At 46.3% G+C, this 18,874-nt stretch overlaps 2 protein-coding genes and 1 pseudogene across 5 annotated transcripts; 1 reads left to right on the top strand and 2 right to left on the bottom strand.

Annotated features, from left to right (window-relative positions):
* Positions 1-2,351: 2,351 nt before the first annotated feature.
* On the top strand, positions 2,352-3,140 carry LOC120678110 (annotated as a pseudogene).
* Positions 3,141-5,085: 1,945 nt separating this feature from the next.
* Positions 5,086-11,317, bottom strand: LOC120678109. The gene is made up of 6 exons (XM_039959269.1): positions 10,945-11,317; positions 10,401-10,578; positions 7,748-8,270; positions 6,441-6,628; positions 6,235-6,359; positions 5,086-5,966 (listed from the first exon to the last, which is right to left on the bottom strand). Exons 1-6 carry the CDS (start codon positions 11,315-11,317, stop codon positions 5,686-5,688), a joined length of 1,668 nt encoding a protein of 555 aa, XP_039815203.1. The 3' UTR covers positions 5,086-5,685.
* A 182-nt stretch (positions 11,318-11,499) lies between these two features.
* On the bottom strand, positions 11,500-14,548 carry LOC120680243 (wiskott-Aldrich syndrome protein-like). Of its 4 annotated transcripts, XM_039961850.1 has the most exons (4): positions 13,782-14,548; positions 13,560-13,631; positions 13,015-13,326; positions 12,021-12,912 (listed from the first exon to the last, which is right to left on the bottom strand). In XM_039961850.1, exons 1-4 carry the CDS (start codon positions 14,202-14,204, stop codon positions 12,337-12,339), a joined length of 1,383 nt encoding a protein of 460 aa, XP_039817784.1. In that variant the 5' UTR covers positions 14,205-14,548; the 3' UTR covers positions 12,021-12,336. The 4 variants fall into 4 exon arrangements, with proteins under 4 accessions (XP_039817786.1, XP_039817784.1, XP_039817783.1 ...); XM_039961852.1 differs by lacking the exons at positions 12,021-12,912; positions 13,015-13,326 and adding exons at positions 11,500-11,737; positions 11,919-12,012 and having other exon boundaries at positions 13,560-14,548; XM_039961849.1 differs by having other exon boundaries at positions 13,560-14,548.
* Positions 14,549-18,874: the final 4,326 nt, after the last annotated feature.

Below are 18,874 nucleotides of genomic sequence, written 5' to 3'. Positions count from 1 at the left end.
TGGGACTCGACGGGGTGCTTCGCCCCGGAGTGGAAGATGGTGGGCCTCTGGCACGTGAACTACTGCCCCGCCGACCGCGGCGTGCACGTCGCCGGCGTGGTGTACTACCTCGCCTGGTGCGTGGCCGGCGTCGCCATGGTCGTCAGCTTCGACCTCAGCACGCACGATGTTGGAGAGATCGACCTCCCGGCGGCGGCGACCGAAGCTGGTGGTGGAGCGGTCGCGTCGCTGTCCGAGCTGGACGGCCGGCTCTGCCTCTCGCTGGTGCCCAGCGGCGCGGAGGCCCGCCGCGGCGCCACCGGAGCGGCCATGGACATGTACGTGCGCGGCGACGACGCCGACGGCGGCGGCAAAGCGTGGTTTCAGGTGTGCAGGGTCGGCCTCGACGTTGCCGCGCGGTGCGTCCCGCGGCCGCTGCTCCGGCGCGGGGGCAGGGTCCTGATGAAGCGCGCGGACGGCTCGCTCTGCTACTACATGGATGGTACCGGCGGCGGCGGAGCAGCGGCCGCGGAGGAGGTGGTGTACGAGCACAAGGGCAGGCGACGGCGGAAGCAGCAGCTGAGCGGCGTGACCGCCGATGTCTTTGTGGAGAGCCCGCTTCCCTTGCAAGCCATCCTACGAGGAGCCTAGCGGCCTAGTTACACAAGAGAGAGAAAGAAAAGGCTTCCGGTTCCGGGCCGATGGGTCTACGTATGTGCTGCTTGGTTTTGTTTGATCTCAAGTTCTCAAGTGCTGCACAGAATTGACATGTTTGATCTCTAGTTCTCAAACATGGGATGCAAGTAGGGAAGCAATGATGTTTTTTTTCCCGTCAGCTAGTAGTGTGGCAAATTGTTTTAATTTGTGCTCTACCCTAAATAAATTATATGTCATGCCATTGTGGCTTATTTTACCAAATTTCGGGTCTACTCAATGTGATCCAAAACAATTGAAACTTATATCCCTAACCAGGAAACACATTGCCTCTATTAAGATCAATGACCAAATATTGATGGCTAAACAAATTATTCAGGATAATGTTTAGACATATTGTAGATAACTACTCGCTCTGTTTCGAACTATAATTCATTTTGACTTCTACGGATACATAGTTTTTTTATGCACCTAATATACGTCATATCTAAATGCATAGTCAAATCGCTCCGTTTCAAACTATAATTCATTTTGACTTCTATGGATACATAGTTTTTTGAGTAAAATACACCGTGAGCACCTGAACTTGCAGCGCTGTGTCAAATAGGTCCATGAACTTAGAAACCAGACATTTAGCCCCTCGAACTTGCGAACCCGTTCACCCTAGGTCCAGCCCGGTTTTGCATGGTTTGCATGTCACTGTGCAGCCGGGGTTTTGTTTTTCCTTTTCTAACCGTATAAAACAGTATAAAGTCTCAACGTCTTTCGCGTACTTAATATGCTGCTTTATACTATTTTATCGATATCTTAACAATTTCAAATGTAAAAACTCAAAACTACAAGAATCTAGATCATTAAAAGTGTTAAAATTTTGGTATACAAAGTGTCTTCATTTGACAACAAACAAAAAATATATTAATTTTCTAATGCGACAAGTAAAAGTACGCAATTATTATGGTGCTGTAATTTTATATAATTTTTTTGAGTACCTTAACATCGTCAAATGAAAAATTTCAAAATTAGAAAGTTGTAGATCTCGTCGAGGGCTATAATTTTCATATAAAAATCATCTTCATCCGATGTCGTATCCAAGGGTTATGATTTTTTGAAGATTCAGCCGAAATAAATTAGAAAAGTGAAAAACAAAACCACGGTTACTGTAGCAAATCCTGGGTCACTGTAGCAAATCCCGGCCGCACAGTGCCATGTAAGCCATGCAAAACCGGGCTGGACCTGAGGTGAATGGGTTCGCAAGTTCGAGGGCTTAGATGTCTGGTTTCTAAGTTCAAGGACCTATTTGACACAGCGCTGCAAGTTTAGGTGTCCACGGTGTATTTTACTCTAGTTTTTTTATGCACCTAATATAGGTCATATCTAAATGCATAGTCAAATCGATGTACGTAGAAGAGCCAAAACAATTATAATTTTGGGACGGATGGAGTAGTTAAGAAGACAGTTAGGAGGATTGTGGTGCTTAAAACCTTGCAGAATTTGAATTTGTTAACCATGAGCTTAGCTCAGCTCTCAGCTGGTAAGATTATTATTTAGAGAAAATTCCTTCCAAGGCCCTAGAGAAAAGAGCACTTCCTTGTGTGGCCCTGGAAAAATAAAACTTTCTTGTATGGCCTTCACTTTATTTTCTATCTCTTCTATGGCCTTCCGTGGCCTTCCGTCAACTCCCGTTAGGCAATTCTGTCAACATTAGACGGAGACGTCCCATGGTCTGGAAGGAGACGGCCATGAGGCTGCCGCCGCAGCACGGAGGGCTGGAGGTCAAGATCCCCAGCTTCTTCCGCTGCCCCATCTCGCTCGACGTCATGTGCTCGCCCGTCAGCCTCTGCATCGGCGTCACCTACGACCGCGCCTCCATATCCAGCGCTGGCTCGACTCCGGCAACACCACCTGCCCGGCCACCATGCTCCCGCTCCCGTCCACCGACCTCGTCCCCAACCTCACCCTCCGCAGCCTCATCGCCCACTGGGCCGCCTCGGCCACCACCTGCTCACCCACCACCATTAGAGGAGCCTTCGCGGCGGCTTCCTCGGTGCGGACATCCACCCCGCCAGCCTCGTCCGGCAAGTGGCGGCCTCCGGCACCGACCCCTCCCTGGCCCTCCGTGAGCTGGCGGCGTATCTCTCTGACGACGACGTCGACAACTTCGAAAAGAACGCGCTTTTGGGTGCCGGCCGCGACGTCGAGACGGTCGTGTCGGTGCTCCGGAGGAGAGGTGAGGAGGAGGCCAGCGTCGAGGGCGTGGAGGCGGCCACGAGGGTGCTCGACTGCTCGCCACGATCGTGGCCTCGGACGGCATCGACGACGCGAATAAGAAGCGGGTGGCCGCCGGCCTCGCCGCGGATGCGCCCGCTGCAGCCGCGTCACTGGTGCGCGTGATGCGTGGCGGCGGCGGGAGCGGCCTGGAGGTGAGGGTCGTCGCGGCGAGGCTGGCGGAGTTCTTTCTCGCTAATGCCGCCGAGGCGCGCGCGGAACGGGAGAGCGGGCGCATCCGCGGTGTGTCTACAAGCACATGGCGGGGGAGGTGGTCGCGGCCGCGGCGACGAGCATGGCAAGGAGCAGGGCATCCATGGCGCGTGCGGTGGGGTGGGAGAACTCGTCGACGGCGGCGGTGACAAACCGCAGCGCGGCCGCGTCCTCCCCGACAGAGACGTCCGCGTCGGCCACGAACGGGAGCTCCAGCACCTTGGCGAAGATGTGCAGCAGGCGGCCCAACTTCTCGCCGAGCGCGCCCGTGGCGGCCGCGCAGCGCTGCACGGCCATGGTGCGCTTCCGCGAGGTCGGGTGGACCCTCATGGCGTGGCGGGGCCGCTTGCGTCGTTGCCTTCACTGGCGGCGGTGCCGACGCCTCCAACGGCAGGTCAATAGGGCGCGGGGCGGCGGACGACGTGGGGGCCTGCAGCGCGAGGGATCCATGGCGTGCGCGGCGGGACGGGTGGAGGGCGTCACTGCCTTCACCGGCAGCGTCGGCGGCGCCTCCAGCAGGTCCACGGGGCGCAGTGCAGCTGACGGTGCCAGTACTTGCATCGCAGGGGGTGGGGGATGTGGAGCAGATAGCCGGCGGGGCTCCGTGTAATATTAACGGAATTTTCTAACGGGAGGTGACGGGAAGGCCATAGAAGGGATAGAGAATAAAGTGAAGGCCATACAAGGAAGTTTTATTTTTCGAGGGCCACACAAAGAAGTGCTCTTTTCTCTAGGGCCTTAGAAGGAATTTTCCCTATTATTTAAGGTGGAACCTGCTCATATCTGAGTTCGAGTCCTTGACCCGGTACGAATGCTCGCATTTTCCTGTAATTTAGTTTATGGTATTTTCCAAGAATTCAGATTATAGCACTTTCTTTTTATGGATTTCTTGGTTAACTCAGGGGCCTCTCCTCAACATCATATTCTGATATTTATCATGTCTGATTTTGTTCCACATTTCTCTCAGCTCCCAAAGTGATACCCTCCCACTAAAAACTCATTGTTTTGATTTTGCTTTAACGATTGGGAATGAAAGCCTTGACCTCTAACAATGGAGGAACGTTCACCATCTACAGCAGATTTTTGTATTACGGGCTGGTTGAAATGACGTCAAGCTTCTAGTGTCCTCTGTGACAGAAAGGTGTCACAAAAGCTAAAAGGTAAGTTCTATAGGACAACGATTCGCCCGGCGATGTTATACGATGCTGAATGTTGGTCTACAAAAAGACGACATGTCCAGCAAATGAGTGTAGCAGAGATGCGGATGTTACGGTAGTTTTGCGGGCACACAAGGAGGGATAGATTCCGGAACGAAACTATTCGGGAAAGGGTAGGGGTGGCACCAATTGAGGAGAAATTTACCCAACATCGGTTGAGATGGTTTGGACATATCCAACGGAGGCCTCCGGAGGCGCCAGTGCGTAGTGCTAAAGCGTGTTGATAATGTAAAGAGGGGTAGAGATAGACCTAAACTGACTTGGGACGAGTCGGTTAATAGAGACCTTAAAGATTGAGATATCTCTGAGAAATTAGTTTTGGATAGGAGCGCTCGGAGACTAACTATCAACATGCCTGAACCATGACCTTTGTGTCTTTTTGGTTTCATCTCTAGCCTACTCCAACTCGCTTGGGACAAAAAGAGGACAAAAAGCTATATTGTTATTGCCGCCGCACTTGCTTTGTGGGATGAAGCAGGAGCAGCAGGGGCCGAGGGGAAGGGAAGCTGCACCAATCCCGACTATTCTTGGGGAACATGTGCATACAAGATTCGACCATGTAGGTTAGTGAAAACGATGATTCAGTTGGCAAGTTGCGCCCCCCACCCCCACCAAAATCCAATTACATTCTTCCTCAAACTGACCAATCCAAGCTTCAACCTTTCTTATGGTCGAATAGTGTACAAAAACGGAGACATGCGCTGGTTGAAAAAAAAAACATATCTGTTATGAAGCTGCCTCAGACAAGAATAAAAAATCACATGCCAGAAAAAAATAACTTATGTCGATGTGATCAATTCCATTTGCATCCAGTAAACTTCACTAGAACAACCAGTTGGTCAACGGGATTGCTAACTATACACAAAAAGTACGGACGCCCTCGAGTTTGTTAATCACAGACATATCGATCATGTATGACTAACCTAGAAGAACCATCTTTCTTAGAATACATGTATTTTTTGTTTATCCAGAATAAGACCAAGATGCACATTTGAATTTGCACAGAGATGGCCGATGGCATAGATGATCACCATTCACGCCACCGTTTCCAAGAATGCCACTTAAGCTTGTAAAGACATTTCCAAGGAACGACCACAGATAGTTGACACATAAAAGAGTTAAGACCGAGGGAATATGATACATCCACTGATGAGACCTTGGGAATATACTGAGCTGCTAGAACTACCTTTTTTCACTAGTCATCCATGAGCCAACAATGTTGATTAACTTATGAGCAGACATTGACAGAACCCCAACCCTCTCATGATCTGGTTTGCTGCATGCAACGCTTATGTGTATGCTGCCTTGTTTAGACAATCAGTTCAAGTTTAAAGGTCCACATTGGTTCCCTCAAGAGTCAAGACAAGCCAGGAAACAACCTATTCAATTCATAAAGTCGCATCCTCCATGCATGCTTCATACACGCATTGATCTTGGGTATAAGGAAATGAAGCAACCTCAAGAGGACAAAAGAGCTAGCCAATGCAAGACATGTATCTTGATGAAGTAACCTGTCTGGTGATCTTGCCCATAATAACAGAGAATCCTCCTTTTTGCTCTTGTTATCATTATCGATTATAGTTACTATATCCTCCACTGTCTCCAGGGCTATTGCGTCCAATGACACAAGATTTGTACCTTGATAATTTCAAAACAACAATGAGACATAGGAAAACATTATGGAAAGATGAATAAACACTAGAATGGCTCAAACAGGAAACTGATCCTACTAAAATACCACCGCAACTACATTTGTAGACAATATATATGCTAAATTAGCACATACCATCTGAATGGTTAAGGTGCAGCAGGAAATAATCAGCCTTTCTGTTGAACTTAGTCAAAAACAGTATATTTAAGATGTGTACACTTACTTTCAAAAATTCAGAACACTGAGCAATAATACCTGTAACATCTTTATAGAACATAGCGAGGGAATTCATGGTCCGAGATCCATGATAACGCACACGCACTGTAGAGTTCACAAGGAAAAGAGTCGGGAAGGCACGAACTCCGTATCTCGACAATATTCTGCAATTTATATGTCAAGTGAGTTGTGTGCCAAAATTTAGTTAAACCTATGTTAGGTTTATTTCTTTTAGAAAGACGCACCTGGGTTTGATATGAGATTCTTCGAAAGAAAAATGAGCAATAGTCGGAAAAAAGGACGATAGCTTTTGAAAATCTGTCCTGAAAATTTTAGAAAAAGGACACCACGAAGCATAAAAAAGAATAGCAACAAAATCTTCCCTGTTCTGCAGCACAAGTGCTATTGCCTTTTGCAGAGCCCCATCATCACCCTGGTGCATAAAAGTGGAGCATGAAGAGACAAGAAGAGTACTCATCCAAGAGTTAAGAAAAAAAATCCAAAAGCCTGAGAAGCTTGATAGCAGTGTAGGTTGGCCAATCAAGAATCAACTCGGCACATATATCTGAAGTTCTGAACCAACAAGGATCAAAGTAGGAATATTTTGATATGCTGCCAGGTCTTGGTATAAAATGGATGCCTAACCCAACGAATATTGGTACTCACTGAAAAGTATCATCACTATCATGCAGTCCTTTATGCAGCAGATGCTCAAAATGAGTCCTTGAGACAATTCAAACCGTGTAACTTAATTTCACTTTTCGTCAGCAGATAGCAATCGAAATTATAAATGTTTGACACAAACAAACAAGCACTTAAACTCAGGATGGTTTGTGCACACTGTAGAAGAAGAGATTCCATATTCAGACTAGCTTTTGCGTGTAATATACAGAAATGGAAGAAACACTATTCATTTAAACTGCTAACAGTAACTTGCGACCTACTGACCATATCTACAACAATCAACCCAGCACATATGCACTATGAGAGTCTAGCTAAACCAACATGCACTAAATGATCGAGCATACTCATAGGTAACAAGAACAATCTATGATACACAGCCAAGCAGCTACAACGAATCCCTGCTGCCCACGAGTTACTTCCTATATCACAACCATCATCACCTAAGATATCGATCACATCCTGGGAAGCAGTTGGAGAAACACCAAGTGATTGTGTGTTTGAATTAACAGGTCCTTGTTCCTGGTCTCCACTCAAATTAAAATAATCGGGGGGAGGGGGCATTAATCCAACAGCCAGGCACGCTGTCATGAACAATTTCGGCCAAATCTGCCATCAGATTGAACTACCAAACATCCTTACGGACAGGACAACTTGCAACTTTGCATCACGTTACGAATTCACCTTGGGCGAAGCCTAGATCGGGCGCTAGCATGCAATTCGCTCCTTCAAAAGCGAAGTTACAAAGGCGGATAGAAGCAAAGTGGCAGTAAAATTCCCGCGCTCCAAACGGCAACCCAGCAGCGCAAGCAACGGGAAGGCAAAGCCAATTTCTGGCAGCGTTATGGCGGAACGAGAAAGCCAAGCTCACCTCAACGACGGCGCCTTGGCGACGCCGGGGCCCCGGGGCGTCCGCCGCCGAGCAAGAGGCGGGCGCGTGGCGCAAGACGGCTGCGGCGGCGGGCGGCCTTGGGCAGACCGCCCCCTCGCCCGCGGCAGCGAGGAGGGGGAGGAAGAGGAGCGCCGCCGCGGAGGCCGCCGCCGCCGCCGACGGCATGGGTGGTGGCCCCGCCGGAGGGAACCCTAACAGATCGCGAGTGAGCACGCGTGCGCGCGGTCTCTGGCTCCAGGCGGGGTAGAGAGACGAGGAGTCGCCGGCGGGATGGGGCGACCCCGGAGGGAACCCGGGAGGAGTCGCCGCGCGCGCCGGAGGGAACCCGACCAGCCGCGCGCGCCGGAGGGAACCCGACCAGCCGCGCTCGGGATGGGGGAGGAGGGAGAGGAGCGGAAGCGGCGGCGAGCGAGCGCCTGGGTGGTGGGGTCGCTCGCTGGTCGCAGGGAAGGTAGCCCCCGTTTCTCGCTGTTCCCGTGTTGCCGTTTGTTTTCCTTTTTGTCTGTCACTATCTGAATTTTTTAAATAATATTTTAAGTTTAATTCGGTTGTAAGTTTATTTCCGCTGGATAGTCCGTTTGGTTGCGTCATCCTTACTGGCGCGACAATTAGTCTCTGTCGCACCAGTTCGGGTGGCGTCGTGCTGGCGCAGCGACCTGTACCTGCGCCACGTGGGCACTGACGTGTTCGGCCCTGTCGCACCAAATGTGTTGGCGCGACAAAACTTGTCGCGCCGTGCGGGCTAGCGCAACAAGGCGAATGTCATGGGCCCGCGCCAGCCCCTTCTCCCCTCCTTTCTTTCCTCTCTTCCTCCCGACCGCTCCGCCGCCGGCGTCGCCCACCCCCCTCCCCTCCAAATCCAGCGTTTTGGAGGGGGTAAAGTGGGGGAATCATTCCCCAAGCTTCCTTGAAGGTATTCCCCTTATTATTTCTTCGTTTAGCCATGCACATTAATAGATATTTGTGGTTCATGTTGATTAGGGTTTGATTTTTGATTTAAGGAATAGTGTTGTAGTTGATAGGGTAGTCATGATTAGAGGTATCTGCTCGCGATTTGGACATGAGGTAGCACGTGCATGCACCGATTAATAGGTATTGTAGGATTGAGTAGAGAGAGAAATAATATCTTTGTGATGCCAATATTAACTACTTGTTTATAAAATTTTACATGTGCCCGTAGTACTAGTTCTTCATTTTGTTTGCACACTGCAACCACTTTAATCATGTGCATGCTCGTAAAACTTGTAGTAAGCACTAAGTAGCTTGAAATTTTTGTGGTGCTTGCTGAAATAAGTTGAGCTAAAAATTTTCTTTAGCAACTTAAGCATTAGCAGATGTAGGATGTAAATATTTGTTGAGCTTAGATTTTTTATATATAAGATATATGAGCACATTTCTGTCTATATATTTAGGCACATAGTATTATAGACTACTTGTTGCTGCTGTAATTAATAGTGGCTTTGTCTTATATTTTTATATCTTTGAATATACCTAGACATGGATGAATTAGTTCGGTTCTTTCCAGAGGGTATGGTTAAGGAAAATGGAGAGTTTGAGAATATGATAGAGGATGTAGAACTTTTCGATAGTTCTCCATCGTTTAAGGATTTGCTAGACCGAGTTGTTTCAAAGCATTTTTGTGGCATTGATGAAATAACTCTGAGGGCAGATTTGATTGTGGTAAAGTTAGAGCACATTATGTTATGTTGACATTGGAATCGGAGATGCATTGGAGGAAGTACTAGGATATAGTAGTGCGTGCAAATGTGGTTTGTTGGGAGGTTGTTGTTGAAATAACCCATAGATCTAGATCACAAAAACTAGTTGGGAGAGTAGATGAAGTTTCATTTCGTATTGAGAATATAACTCAAGAGTCAACCGTTGTAGAAGATGTCCCAAATCTCACTTGTGCTAGTGAATTTATTGCGGATTATGATATGGCCGTCGCTTCCGATCATTTCGACAATGGTACCTTCGAGGAGGAGGATGACATGGGTGCTGGAGAGGATGATGTTGTTTCTCTAGGTTCAGAGGACAATATAATGAATACAATAGTAGTGATGACGACGATGATAATGAAGGCACTGGAGAAGAAGAACCGGAGGGTAATGCTAGGATGCCCCAAGCAGAGCAGAAAAATGATGATGGCAATGGATCCAACGCTAGTGATGAGGAAATAAATGGTGATGAAGAGTATAGGGATGGGGCAATGGGTCGGGCTGTTAGGCCCTGTTTGGTTCGGTGGGTAGCACAGGTAGCATTGGCTAGCACACCTAGCATTGGTAGCATGCCACAAGCGCAACTGCGTGAATTCGTTTGGTTTGTGCTAGAAGTTAGCACAAAACAAAAAATTTTGCTACATGCACACACGCTTCCCTACCCAAATAGTGCACATATAACATTTATTGGCCTGTCAAAAATATGTTTGAGTAATTATTATACATGGACAATAAATCATAAGAATTCAATTACACTACCTAGCAGCAGCACAACTAAATTATTGCAACCCAGAGTCATGCAAACACAACCTTATTGCGGTAATAAAAGAAATGCCTACACATGCCCAAGCACCGTTATTGATGTATTAAAGAAATAAACCCACACATGACATACGGAACAAATATATGCTCACAAACGTGATGCCAAGAGGCACCCTACTGGTATTTCATCACGCAGTGCATTCATGTCTTCATCTTCTACAAGTGGCGATGCAGTAGCATCCACCTCTTCATCAGCATCATCTTCATCCGGTACTGGCAATGTCACCTCTGCCTCATCCATATTGAAGTCTACATCATCGCTATCATTCTCTAAAATGAAGTTATGAAGCCCACAACAAGCCAAAATGATTTGTGTCTGTTTGCGTTCAGAATAGTGAGGGAGACCCAATAATATGCGCCACTTCATCTTTAACACACCAAAAGATCGCTCTATGACCGACCGAATGGAGGAATGAGCTTGGTTGAAAATTTCTTTTCTACCTCGTGCTCATGGGGCCTGTTTCCAGTCATCTTGATGGTACCTCACTCCCTTGTAAGGTGCTAGATATCCCGAGCGGTTCGGGTATCCCGAGTCCACTAGGTAAAACTTGCCTACAAAATTTTTCCATTATTCACAAAACATATGTAACAGTTTACCGCAGCAATGACAACCCGAGCAAAACCATGGCCACATACCTGGGGGAGGACGAGGAAAATTGCCACTGTACCTCTGCATCACCTCTTGTAGCACAGTCCAATCATGTGCCGAACCAGGAATGCCAGCTGCGACAAACGTGAACCTCCTGTAGAAGTCACATATTGCCAGCACATTCTGACTCTTCTCCTTGCTCCTATTGAAATATGGTCCAACCTTCTTGCCGGGCACGATCACTTTGACATGTGTTCCATCGATTGCTCCAATTGCATTGTTGAAGAAAGGAGCATACTGGTGGTCTGCTATCGTGGGATGTACTGTACTGAAATTAGGGTCACTTGGTCGGATGATATCTTTAGCTAGGTTGCAAACACACTCTAACACATGCTCAAATTTCCGGCTTATCGTCTCCATTGACCGTGTAAATTTGTCCTCAGCTTGCCTAACAGGTTCAGGTGGCCCAATCATCCACAGGAACATTCCTAAGGCCTCTCTAGATGACATCCTACTTGTTGACAGTAACCCATACGATTGGACCAATACATCATGAAGCATCTCAAATACTGGAGGATTCATCCTAAACATGTTGTAGCAAGATGTCTCATTGTGTAATGTCTTCTCTACCCACTCAATTCCACTTTCTTTGGCTACCCGACGGGGTTTTTTTTTTCAAATACGTGTAGTAGTACATACCTAGTAGTAACGCCTGGTGCATGATTTGCCTCGTCCTCTCGCTTTCCTCCAAGAGTTCCTTCATGACTGGAATTACTTCATCGTCACTTCCAAACAAGTCAGCAAGAGCCTCAGAAACCGAATCAGGAGGCCCTGATGCAGCTGCATTTGCATAAAATAAATGAAATCAGAATGTTACAGTTGCGCCATTTGGTACTCTTGCACAGAAAATAAATGAAATCAGGAGCCATGCTGTCACAAAACATATGAAATCCGGAGCGATGCTGGCAGAAAATATATGAAATCAAAACTTGACTGACTATCAACAATTCACAATGCTTACTGCTTGCTGGTGCAAGTTCGTTCCCTATCTCTGCCGCACCGTGAGTCCTTGCTCCGACTCCGTTCAACCCTCCATTGTCCGCTGTACTTGATGCCTACACCGTCAACAAAAAGCCACAATTAGACATGCATAATAGGATATCAAATTGCATTTAAACTTAAGCAAGTAACAGCACAATATGCAGCAAGCACAACTTCCAGTGGAATGAAACAAACATCATGACAGAAACCCAACACAAGTTTTATAGGCACACATGACGATGACTAGGTTCAGTCACATCTACAAGCTTCATAACATAGTTGCCACCGCTAACATTACACAAAAGAACATATGAGTGCAACAGGTTCTTAGGCACACATGGTCCCACATGATAGTCCACATAGTAGAACATAAACATTATTTAGGACGACATAAATAGCTACTCCGCATGCATCGTAGGATCAGCAAATGCTTTGTAGATCCACGCAAGACGCTCATCCGGCGTTTGCAAGTAGCAAAACACTCCTCGCCAATGTTCGGATTTAAACAGCTTGCTCAAGAAAAAGAATTCGTCGCTGGTTCTTGAGATGCCACTTTGAACTGCCAAATCCAAGCAATATTTGAGTGCATCAGCTTTCTCCTTTTCCTTGGCCTTCTTCAGCTCATGAGCTTGGTCCAGAACCTGCTTTGCCGCTTCAGCCGGCTTCTTCATTTCAAGAAACATGGACTGCAAGAGGGATCTAACTTTCAATTTTTCCTTCTTTGCGGATGGTGCCTTGGGGCGTTTGTTCTTCTTCGATGGACTTTCAGCGGTTGAGGAAGTTCCACCACTGCTTGCCCTCTTTCGGCTGCCAGAAGTGGTTGTGGGACTGCTGCCATCACTATCTGAGGTTCCATAGCCACCAGTCACTTTCATTTTGCTCCAGTCAATTGTACATTCCTTGAACATGTCATATAGTTTCGCAGTCCATGTGGGAAAACCCCTCTTGAGTCTGTTGACCTCGTCTGGCCATCTCTGCGAATGCAGCCAAATGAGTATAACGAAAACAATTTATACTCAGAAATATGTCACAGAGGTATGGCACTTAAAAACAAATGACTGGAAACATGTAAGTACCTTATGCAGTCTATTCCACACATGGTCGAGGACAGAGTACCCACCACCAGGAAGTTCTAAAACCCCCGATTGGTTAGCCAATGCAAGAATTAAGTAGTGAAATCTTTTGAGTTTCCTTGACTCATTTTGCATCTGCTTCAAATCATGGTTCAAGCCAGTCTTGTGCCTGTACTCCCTAATTATTTTGCAGTACCCTTTAGTCTTCATTTTACCATGTGGACAGTTGCCTATCATACATTGTTCTATCCAAAGGTCGCAGAAAAGGAGCGTATTTGATTCGTTCCAATTTGCGTCCGACCTAGGGATTCCTCTCTATGAACGAACACAAATGGAACGACAATGTTAAATAGGATTTATAACAGAATTTATCAAACAATTTTTTGATGTATATTTGATGACTACCATATGTATATTTGCGAACTACAACTTCCAATTACATGGCAACCGTATCTACCTCATGCTGGAATAAGCAAACTGGGTACTACAGCAATAGTTTGAATTGAAACACGGAAGCAGTAATATGTGGAGAATGGAAAAGTAATTACCGAGGAATAATTGTCTGACATGGAGTCACTGTCATCACCATCGTCGTCGTTGTCCCCGTCATCGCCAGTGCCGGAGTTGGAGGAGCTCCCAATGGTAAGCGTGTTGCGAGTTTGGGAGCGCCCACGGCTGGAACCTCGACTTGGCGACGGCGGTGCAGCGCCACTGCAATGAACACGGCCGCAGCGTCCACGGCCACGGCCTTTTTGTCCACACAGGGCCCCCTCGTCGTGTGCACCGCGACCTGGCAGAACAGGAGGGGGGTACTGCTGCGACGAACCTGCCCAGCCAGCCTGTGGCGCCCACGGGTACTGATGTCGACCGTACCCCATGGAAGCAGGACTACCCCCAACCGCGGAGCTCGAAGCGTTGAGGTCGAAGCCGGTGTCTGGATGTGGCGCCGAATGGAGTCCCGCGTAGACCGGCGGCGGCGGAAGGTGGCCGTATCCGCCTGGCGTCGGCGGAGGGAACCCGCCGAGGATAGGTGCCGGCGGCGGCGGTTCGGTGATGGGACGAGGCGTCGGCGCTTGCCCTGCCCCGTACGTGGAGTTGGCGTTGGTCGAGGAAACGAAGTCCCCGCCGGCGGCATGGTGGGTGTCCCCCACGGACAAGAAATCCCACATATTGACCTCTTCAGATCCGGCCATGAAATCGGGCCGGAAGTCGATGTAGGCGATGGTTCAGCCTAGATTCCCTTGTAGCCGAGGAACCGGCAGCAAGCTGACGGTGGGTACGTGCAGCCAAATTCCCTTGTGCCTGCGCTGCCCTGGCAGCCTTGCCCTCACGCGAATAGTAGAGCCGGTTTCAGAACCAGGTACGCACCTGCAGCGCGAGTACCCAGATCTGAGTGAAATCGGGGCAGGGGGCCTCGATTCAGTGGCGGCTTGGATGATACGGCGGGGGAGGAGGGGAATGGTGTGGATGTCGATGCGGCGCTGGGGGGCGATGTGCGGCGATGCGGCGCGGGGGAGGGGCGATGCTGCGCGGGCGATGCGGCGCGGGGGAGGGGTGATGCGGCGCTGTGGGGAGGAGGCGTGAGGGGAGGGGGATTGCGGCGCTGTGGGAAGGGGTCTTGTTGGTAGCCCTAACCGGGGACGCAATGGCCGCGTATGGTGTGGGCCCCATCGACGCAAAAGTAGCCCATCTAGCACATTTCGGCCTTCTCTTCTCGTTTGGTTCACTAGCACATTTTCAGCCCGTGCTAGATGTGCTACCCCCTTAACCAAACGGGGCCTTAATAACACTGAGGCACGATTTAGTTATACCGCTGAAGAGTTACGCATGATGAAGCTGGCCGACGTTGAAGTCCCGGTGGTTTCAAATGCTAAGGACTTTAGTAGGATCCATAGAGTCATTTATGACTCATATATCTTTGAAAGCGAGTCTGTTATTAACAGTGACAGTTCAGAGATTCGCAAAGACATGAAATTCAATTCACTTCTAGAGTTGCAGTTTTTCTTGGCTGATTATGCAGTGCGTCATCATCGTTCATTTAATGTGGTTCATTCGGACAAGAGCGTACGGTACGATGTGCTATGCAAGTAGGTGTGCCTATGGGGTGTATGGGCACGGATTGTTAGGGGCACCGGTCAGTGGAAAATCACCAGAGTAAGACAGCCTCACACATGTGCATCCTCGAGACCGAAGCAAGTTCACGCATAGTGCACGACACATTACCTAGCACATCGCATTCTTGGTATTGTTCGGAAGGACAGAGACACATTAGTTCCTTCGCTTATGGAGTCAATTTTCGGCATGTGTTCTTATCGGGTGAAGTACTCGAAAGCATAGCGTGCAAAACAGCATGCTATAGCTCTTTGCGGGGGAGATTGGCTAGAGTCATATGCAAGAGTGCCCAGAGTATTGACGGGCATGTCCCTATACAATTCAGGGATTAAATGGTTCATACACACGGGAAACATGATGCACACGGGAAACATGATGCTTCCTCACAACGGAGTGTACAAGCACGTTTTACAAAGGGTGTTCTGGTGATTTCCCCAGTGTGCTGAATCATTCCAGCATTGCCGACCTGTGATCCTCGTGGATGCTACATTCTTGACGGGTAAATACAAAGGGACACTAATGATGGCAGTTGCTGTGGATCCAGAGAGGCAACTAGTTCCGTTAGCATTTGCTTTGACCGAAGAAGAAAACAACGATGGCTGGTGCTGGTACATGAAGCTGGTGCGGATAGGAGCAATACCTTCGATGAAGGATGGGGAACGATTTCCCCTACTTTTTCCTCCACAAAACACCGGATTTTAGGGGATCGGAAGAGGGGGTCGATGGCCGGCGGCGGCTTGAGCAAGCCGCTCTGCTCGGGCTGGAGGGGAAGAAAGGAAGGGTGGGGGAGGAGGAGGCATGCGCGGGGCCAGGACATGGCACCTGTCGCGCCACCCCGCCTGGCGCGACAAGCCTGTCGCGCCAGTGCATGTGGCGCGACAGTCGTGTCCACGTCGACAGCCTACGTGGCGCGCGGACCGGCTCGCTGCCAGCGTGGAGCCTCTGTCGCGCCACCCGGACTGGCGCGGCTGAGGCTAATTGTCGCGCCAGTAAAGATGACGCGACCAAACAGGCTATCCAGCGGAAATAAACTTACAACCGGATTAAACTTAAAATATTATTAAAAAAATTAAAAATAAAAAATCTCACTATCTTTGCTCTCTCTCTCTGCCCCTGTTTCTCTAACTCTTTTTTGTCATGTTGATCGTGTTCCAGGAAAATCCAATGGAGACCGGAATGTACCTAAGAAAAGTCACACCTCTAATAGCTAGTTTTGGAGGAAGATCCCATGATATAGGAATAAACAGCAAGGAAGTAAAACAGGAGAAACTGCATCCTGACAAAAAAAAGTACACTGGAAACGAAATTAAAGGGCAAATGTAATTCCAACCAATCTCAGCAGATTGCAAAATAGTTATTGGCATATAGTAAGGCACAACGGCAAAATACAATTCTGAAACCCCAAATTCTAGTCATTTAAAAGTAAAGCCAAAGAAGTCACGACAGCTATAATAGCTTGTTCAACTGAAATAAACCATATCATATATGGAATAAAAGCATGAAGCAAAATGCCTGTTGAAGAACAAATGACACTAACTACAGCACGAAACCATGGACAAATTGCTAGTGTGACATAGTTAGAGAAAATAAATGTTCGGAGCTGTGTAAGCAGACAACATATCACATTAAATCAGTCAAATAGAGCTCTCAAGTTAGCTATATAACTGAAAGCTTTTTCTTCACCACTATTCTAAAAAGATTAAAGAAACATAACAGAATTTGTACACATTCTACTACCTATCTAATGGAGCCAATGTAAACGATGCTTCTGATGTGGTACTTTTGCTTCTCTAGCCTTTTTCCTTGACATGGAACTTTTTATTTCTGTTATACACTGTTATACATACAGAAAAAAGGATGGGACTGAATTAATAATGCTGTCTAAAAACTAGAAAATATCCATCGATGAGAATATTAGAAGGAGCAAATGGGCATTGCAAAGCATGGCTTACATAATTACATTGACATAAGCATAAATCAATATTAGAGAAAAAGAAGTACATGGGGATTTTTTTTCTTTCCAAAATGCACATTTTCTAATCGTGATCTGAAGTCCATACGACCCTTTTGTCCGCAGGAGCTATATATCGCCCGCGCTACAAAAAGGTGATCCATCGCCTGAAGGGATCGGTAGCATGAATTCGGCCCATTATCAAATTCTGATTTGTTGCCGTACACTTTTTTTTATTTATCACAGCTCAATATGAGTCTGAGCCCCAAATTTCCATGTGCTGCTGCCACCCGATACCAAGCTCGATGTCCGTGCACTGTAAAGCTAATGGAGGTGCTGCTGCCACTCGGTGCTGCAGCTAGGATGGAGTTTATTTCATTTTCATTTCTACTTTTTTCTTCCTACTATACTAGGTTTTTAATTACTGGTGCTGCAGTAAGGCGGCTTGTTGTTTCTTATTATTTCGTTTTCTTTTCTATTTTTCCCATGTTACTAATATCATTTCCTCCATCTATTTTTCCCTTCCATTACACTTTCTCTTTTATCAACTCTACAAATCTTTTTGGTCTTATTTCTTCTCCTCTTATTTACTTACTTATTCTTCTTTATTTCCTGTATCTATATAAATTCATATGATTCTTTAGAAAAGGAGTGTGCATGACATATATTCATTATTTTTTAGTTCTCTTCCACATTTCTTTTTCATTCCTTTTCCTTTCATATGTTTTCTTTCATTTTTCATTCTATTATTTGTTTTCTCCCGTTTAACATATTTTTCTTCTATTTTATTTTTCTTTTTTCTAGTTATTTTCCTTGTATTTTACGTTGATGTTTTTAGATTTATTTGTTAGCATGCAGGTTTATAAAATTATATATTTTATCACTACAATACTTAGGATATTTTTTATTATTTACTTAATATATTTCTTTTCATATGAAGATTTATTTCTTTGTATTATAGATTCATAAATTGGTGTGTGAAATGATTTATTTCCTTTGTATGCTAACTTTTTTTAGCATGTGTATACATACTTGTAAATTTACATGTGAATTGTTTCATAAATTGAATGTTACTATATATATGTTTGATTGTAATGTTGAACTATTTATCTTAATGTAAAATTATTTGTTTGTGGTGTTCGCAATGTCAAATTATTTGTTCCCTTTGTATATTAAATTGTTCCATGACGTTGATCTATTTGTTCGCGATATTCATTTTCCATTACTTATCTTATACAATCAAATGTTCGTGATGTTTAATATTTTGTTCAATGTACATTATTATTTGTTCATTATATTTAATTTTCTATTTATAAAAATAATTATTTATTTGTGCTGTTAAATTATTTGTTATGAGTATTTGTAATTAATTGTTTAATACTAAATAAAATATTTAAAAAATATTATGCAAATATAGGCAAGTGTAGTTTTGTTTTGAAGATCTTGTCATAAGAATGATAATGATGTAATCCAAAGTTAATTTAGATGCTTGGTTTAATAGTTGTAGCCTTTTTAATTTTGAATTTTCCATGCATATGAGTCACGTCATGTCATTATCCTCTTGTGCATATATGTGGACCTCTCTCTCCTCTAATAATGCACATATCTCCCTAATAATGCACATATGCTATATTAGTGAGCCGGCAGCCCATATGAAAGGTGCGTTGAGGTGATGGTTTGGGAATCTAGGCCCCTTTCGTCTGCCTTAGCAGTTAGCACGTCTATCTAGGCCCAGTAATAAATAGAAAAGAAGTAAACAGGCCACCTTTCTAGTATTGGGTCAAGGCCCAAAACCTCCGC

Source organism: Panicum virgatum, chromosome 6N (genome assembly GCF_016808335.1).
Source record: "Panicum virgatum strain AP13 chromosome 6N, P.virgatum_v5, whole genome shotgun sequence".
NCBI classification, from domain to species: Eukaryota; Viridiplantae; Streptophyta; class Magnoliopsida; order Poales; family Poaceae; genus Panicum; species Panicum virgatum.
This window is presented reverse-complemented; position numbering and strand designations above follow the sequence as displayed.

Coding starts and splice junctions, on each gene's coding strand:
- LOC120678109 (XM_039959269.1), bottom strand. CDS start 11,317: ATGGAGACGATAAGCCGGAAATTTGAGCATGTGTTAGAGTGTGTTTGC. Junction 6,360..6,440: donor GAATCTCATATCAAACCCAG/GTGCGTCTTTCT, acceptor TATAAATTGCAG/AATATTGTCGAGATACGGAG. Junction 5,967..6,234: donor GTTCTATAAAGATGTTACAG/GTATTATTGCTC, acceptor GAAATTATCAAG/GTACAAATCTTGTGTCATTG.
- LOC120680243 (XM_039961849.1), bottom strand. CDS start 14,204: ATGGCCGGATCTGAAGAGGTCAATATGTGGGATTTCTTGTCCGTGGGG. Junction 13,327..13,559: donor TGTCAGACAATTATTCCTCG/GTAATTACTTTT, acceptor GTTCGTTCATAG/AGAGGAATCCCTAGGTCGGA. Junction 12,913..13,014: donor TGTGGAATAGACTGCATAAG/GTACTTACATGT, acceptor CTGCATTCGCAG/AGATGGCCAGACGAGGTCAA.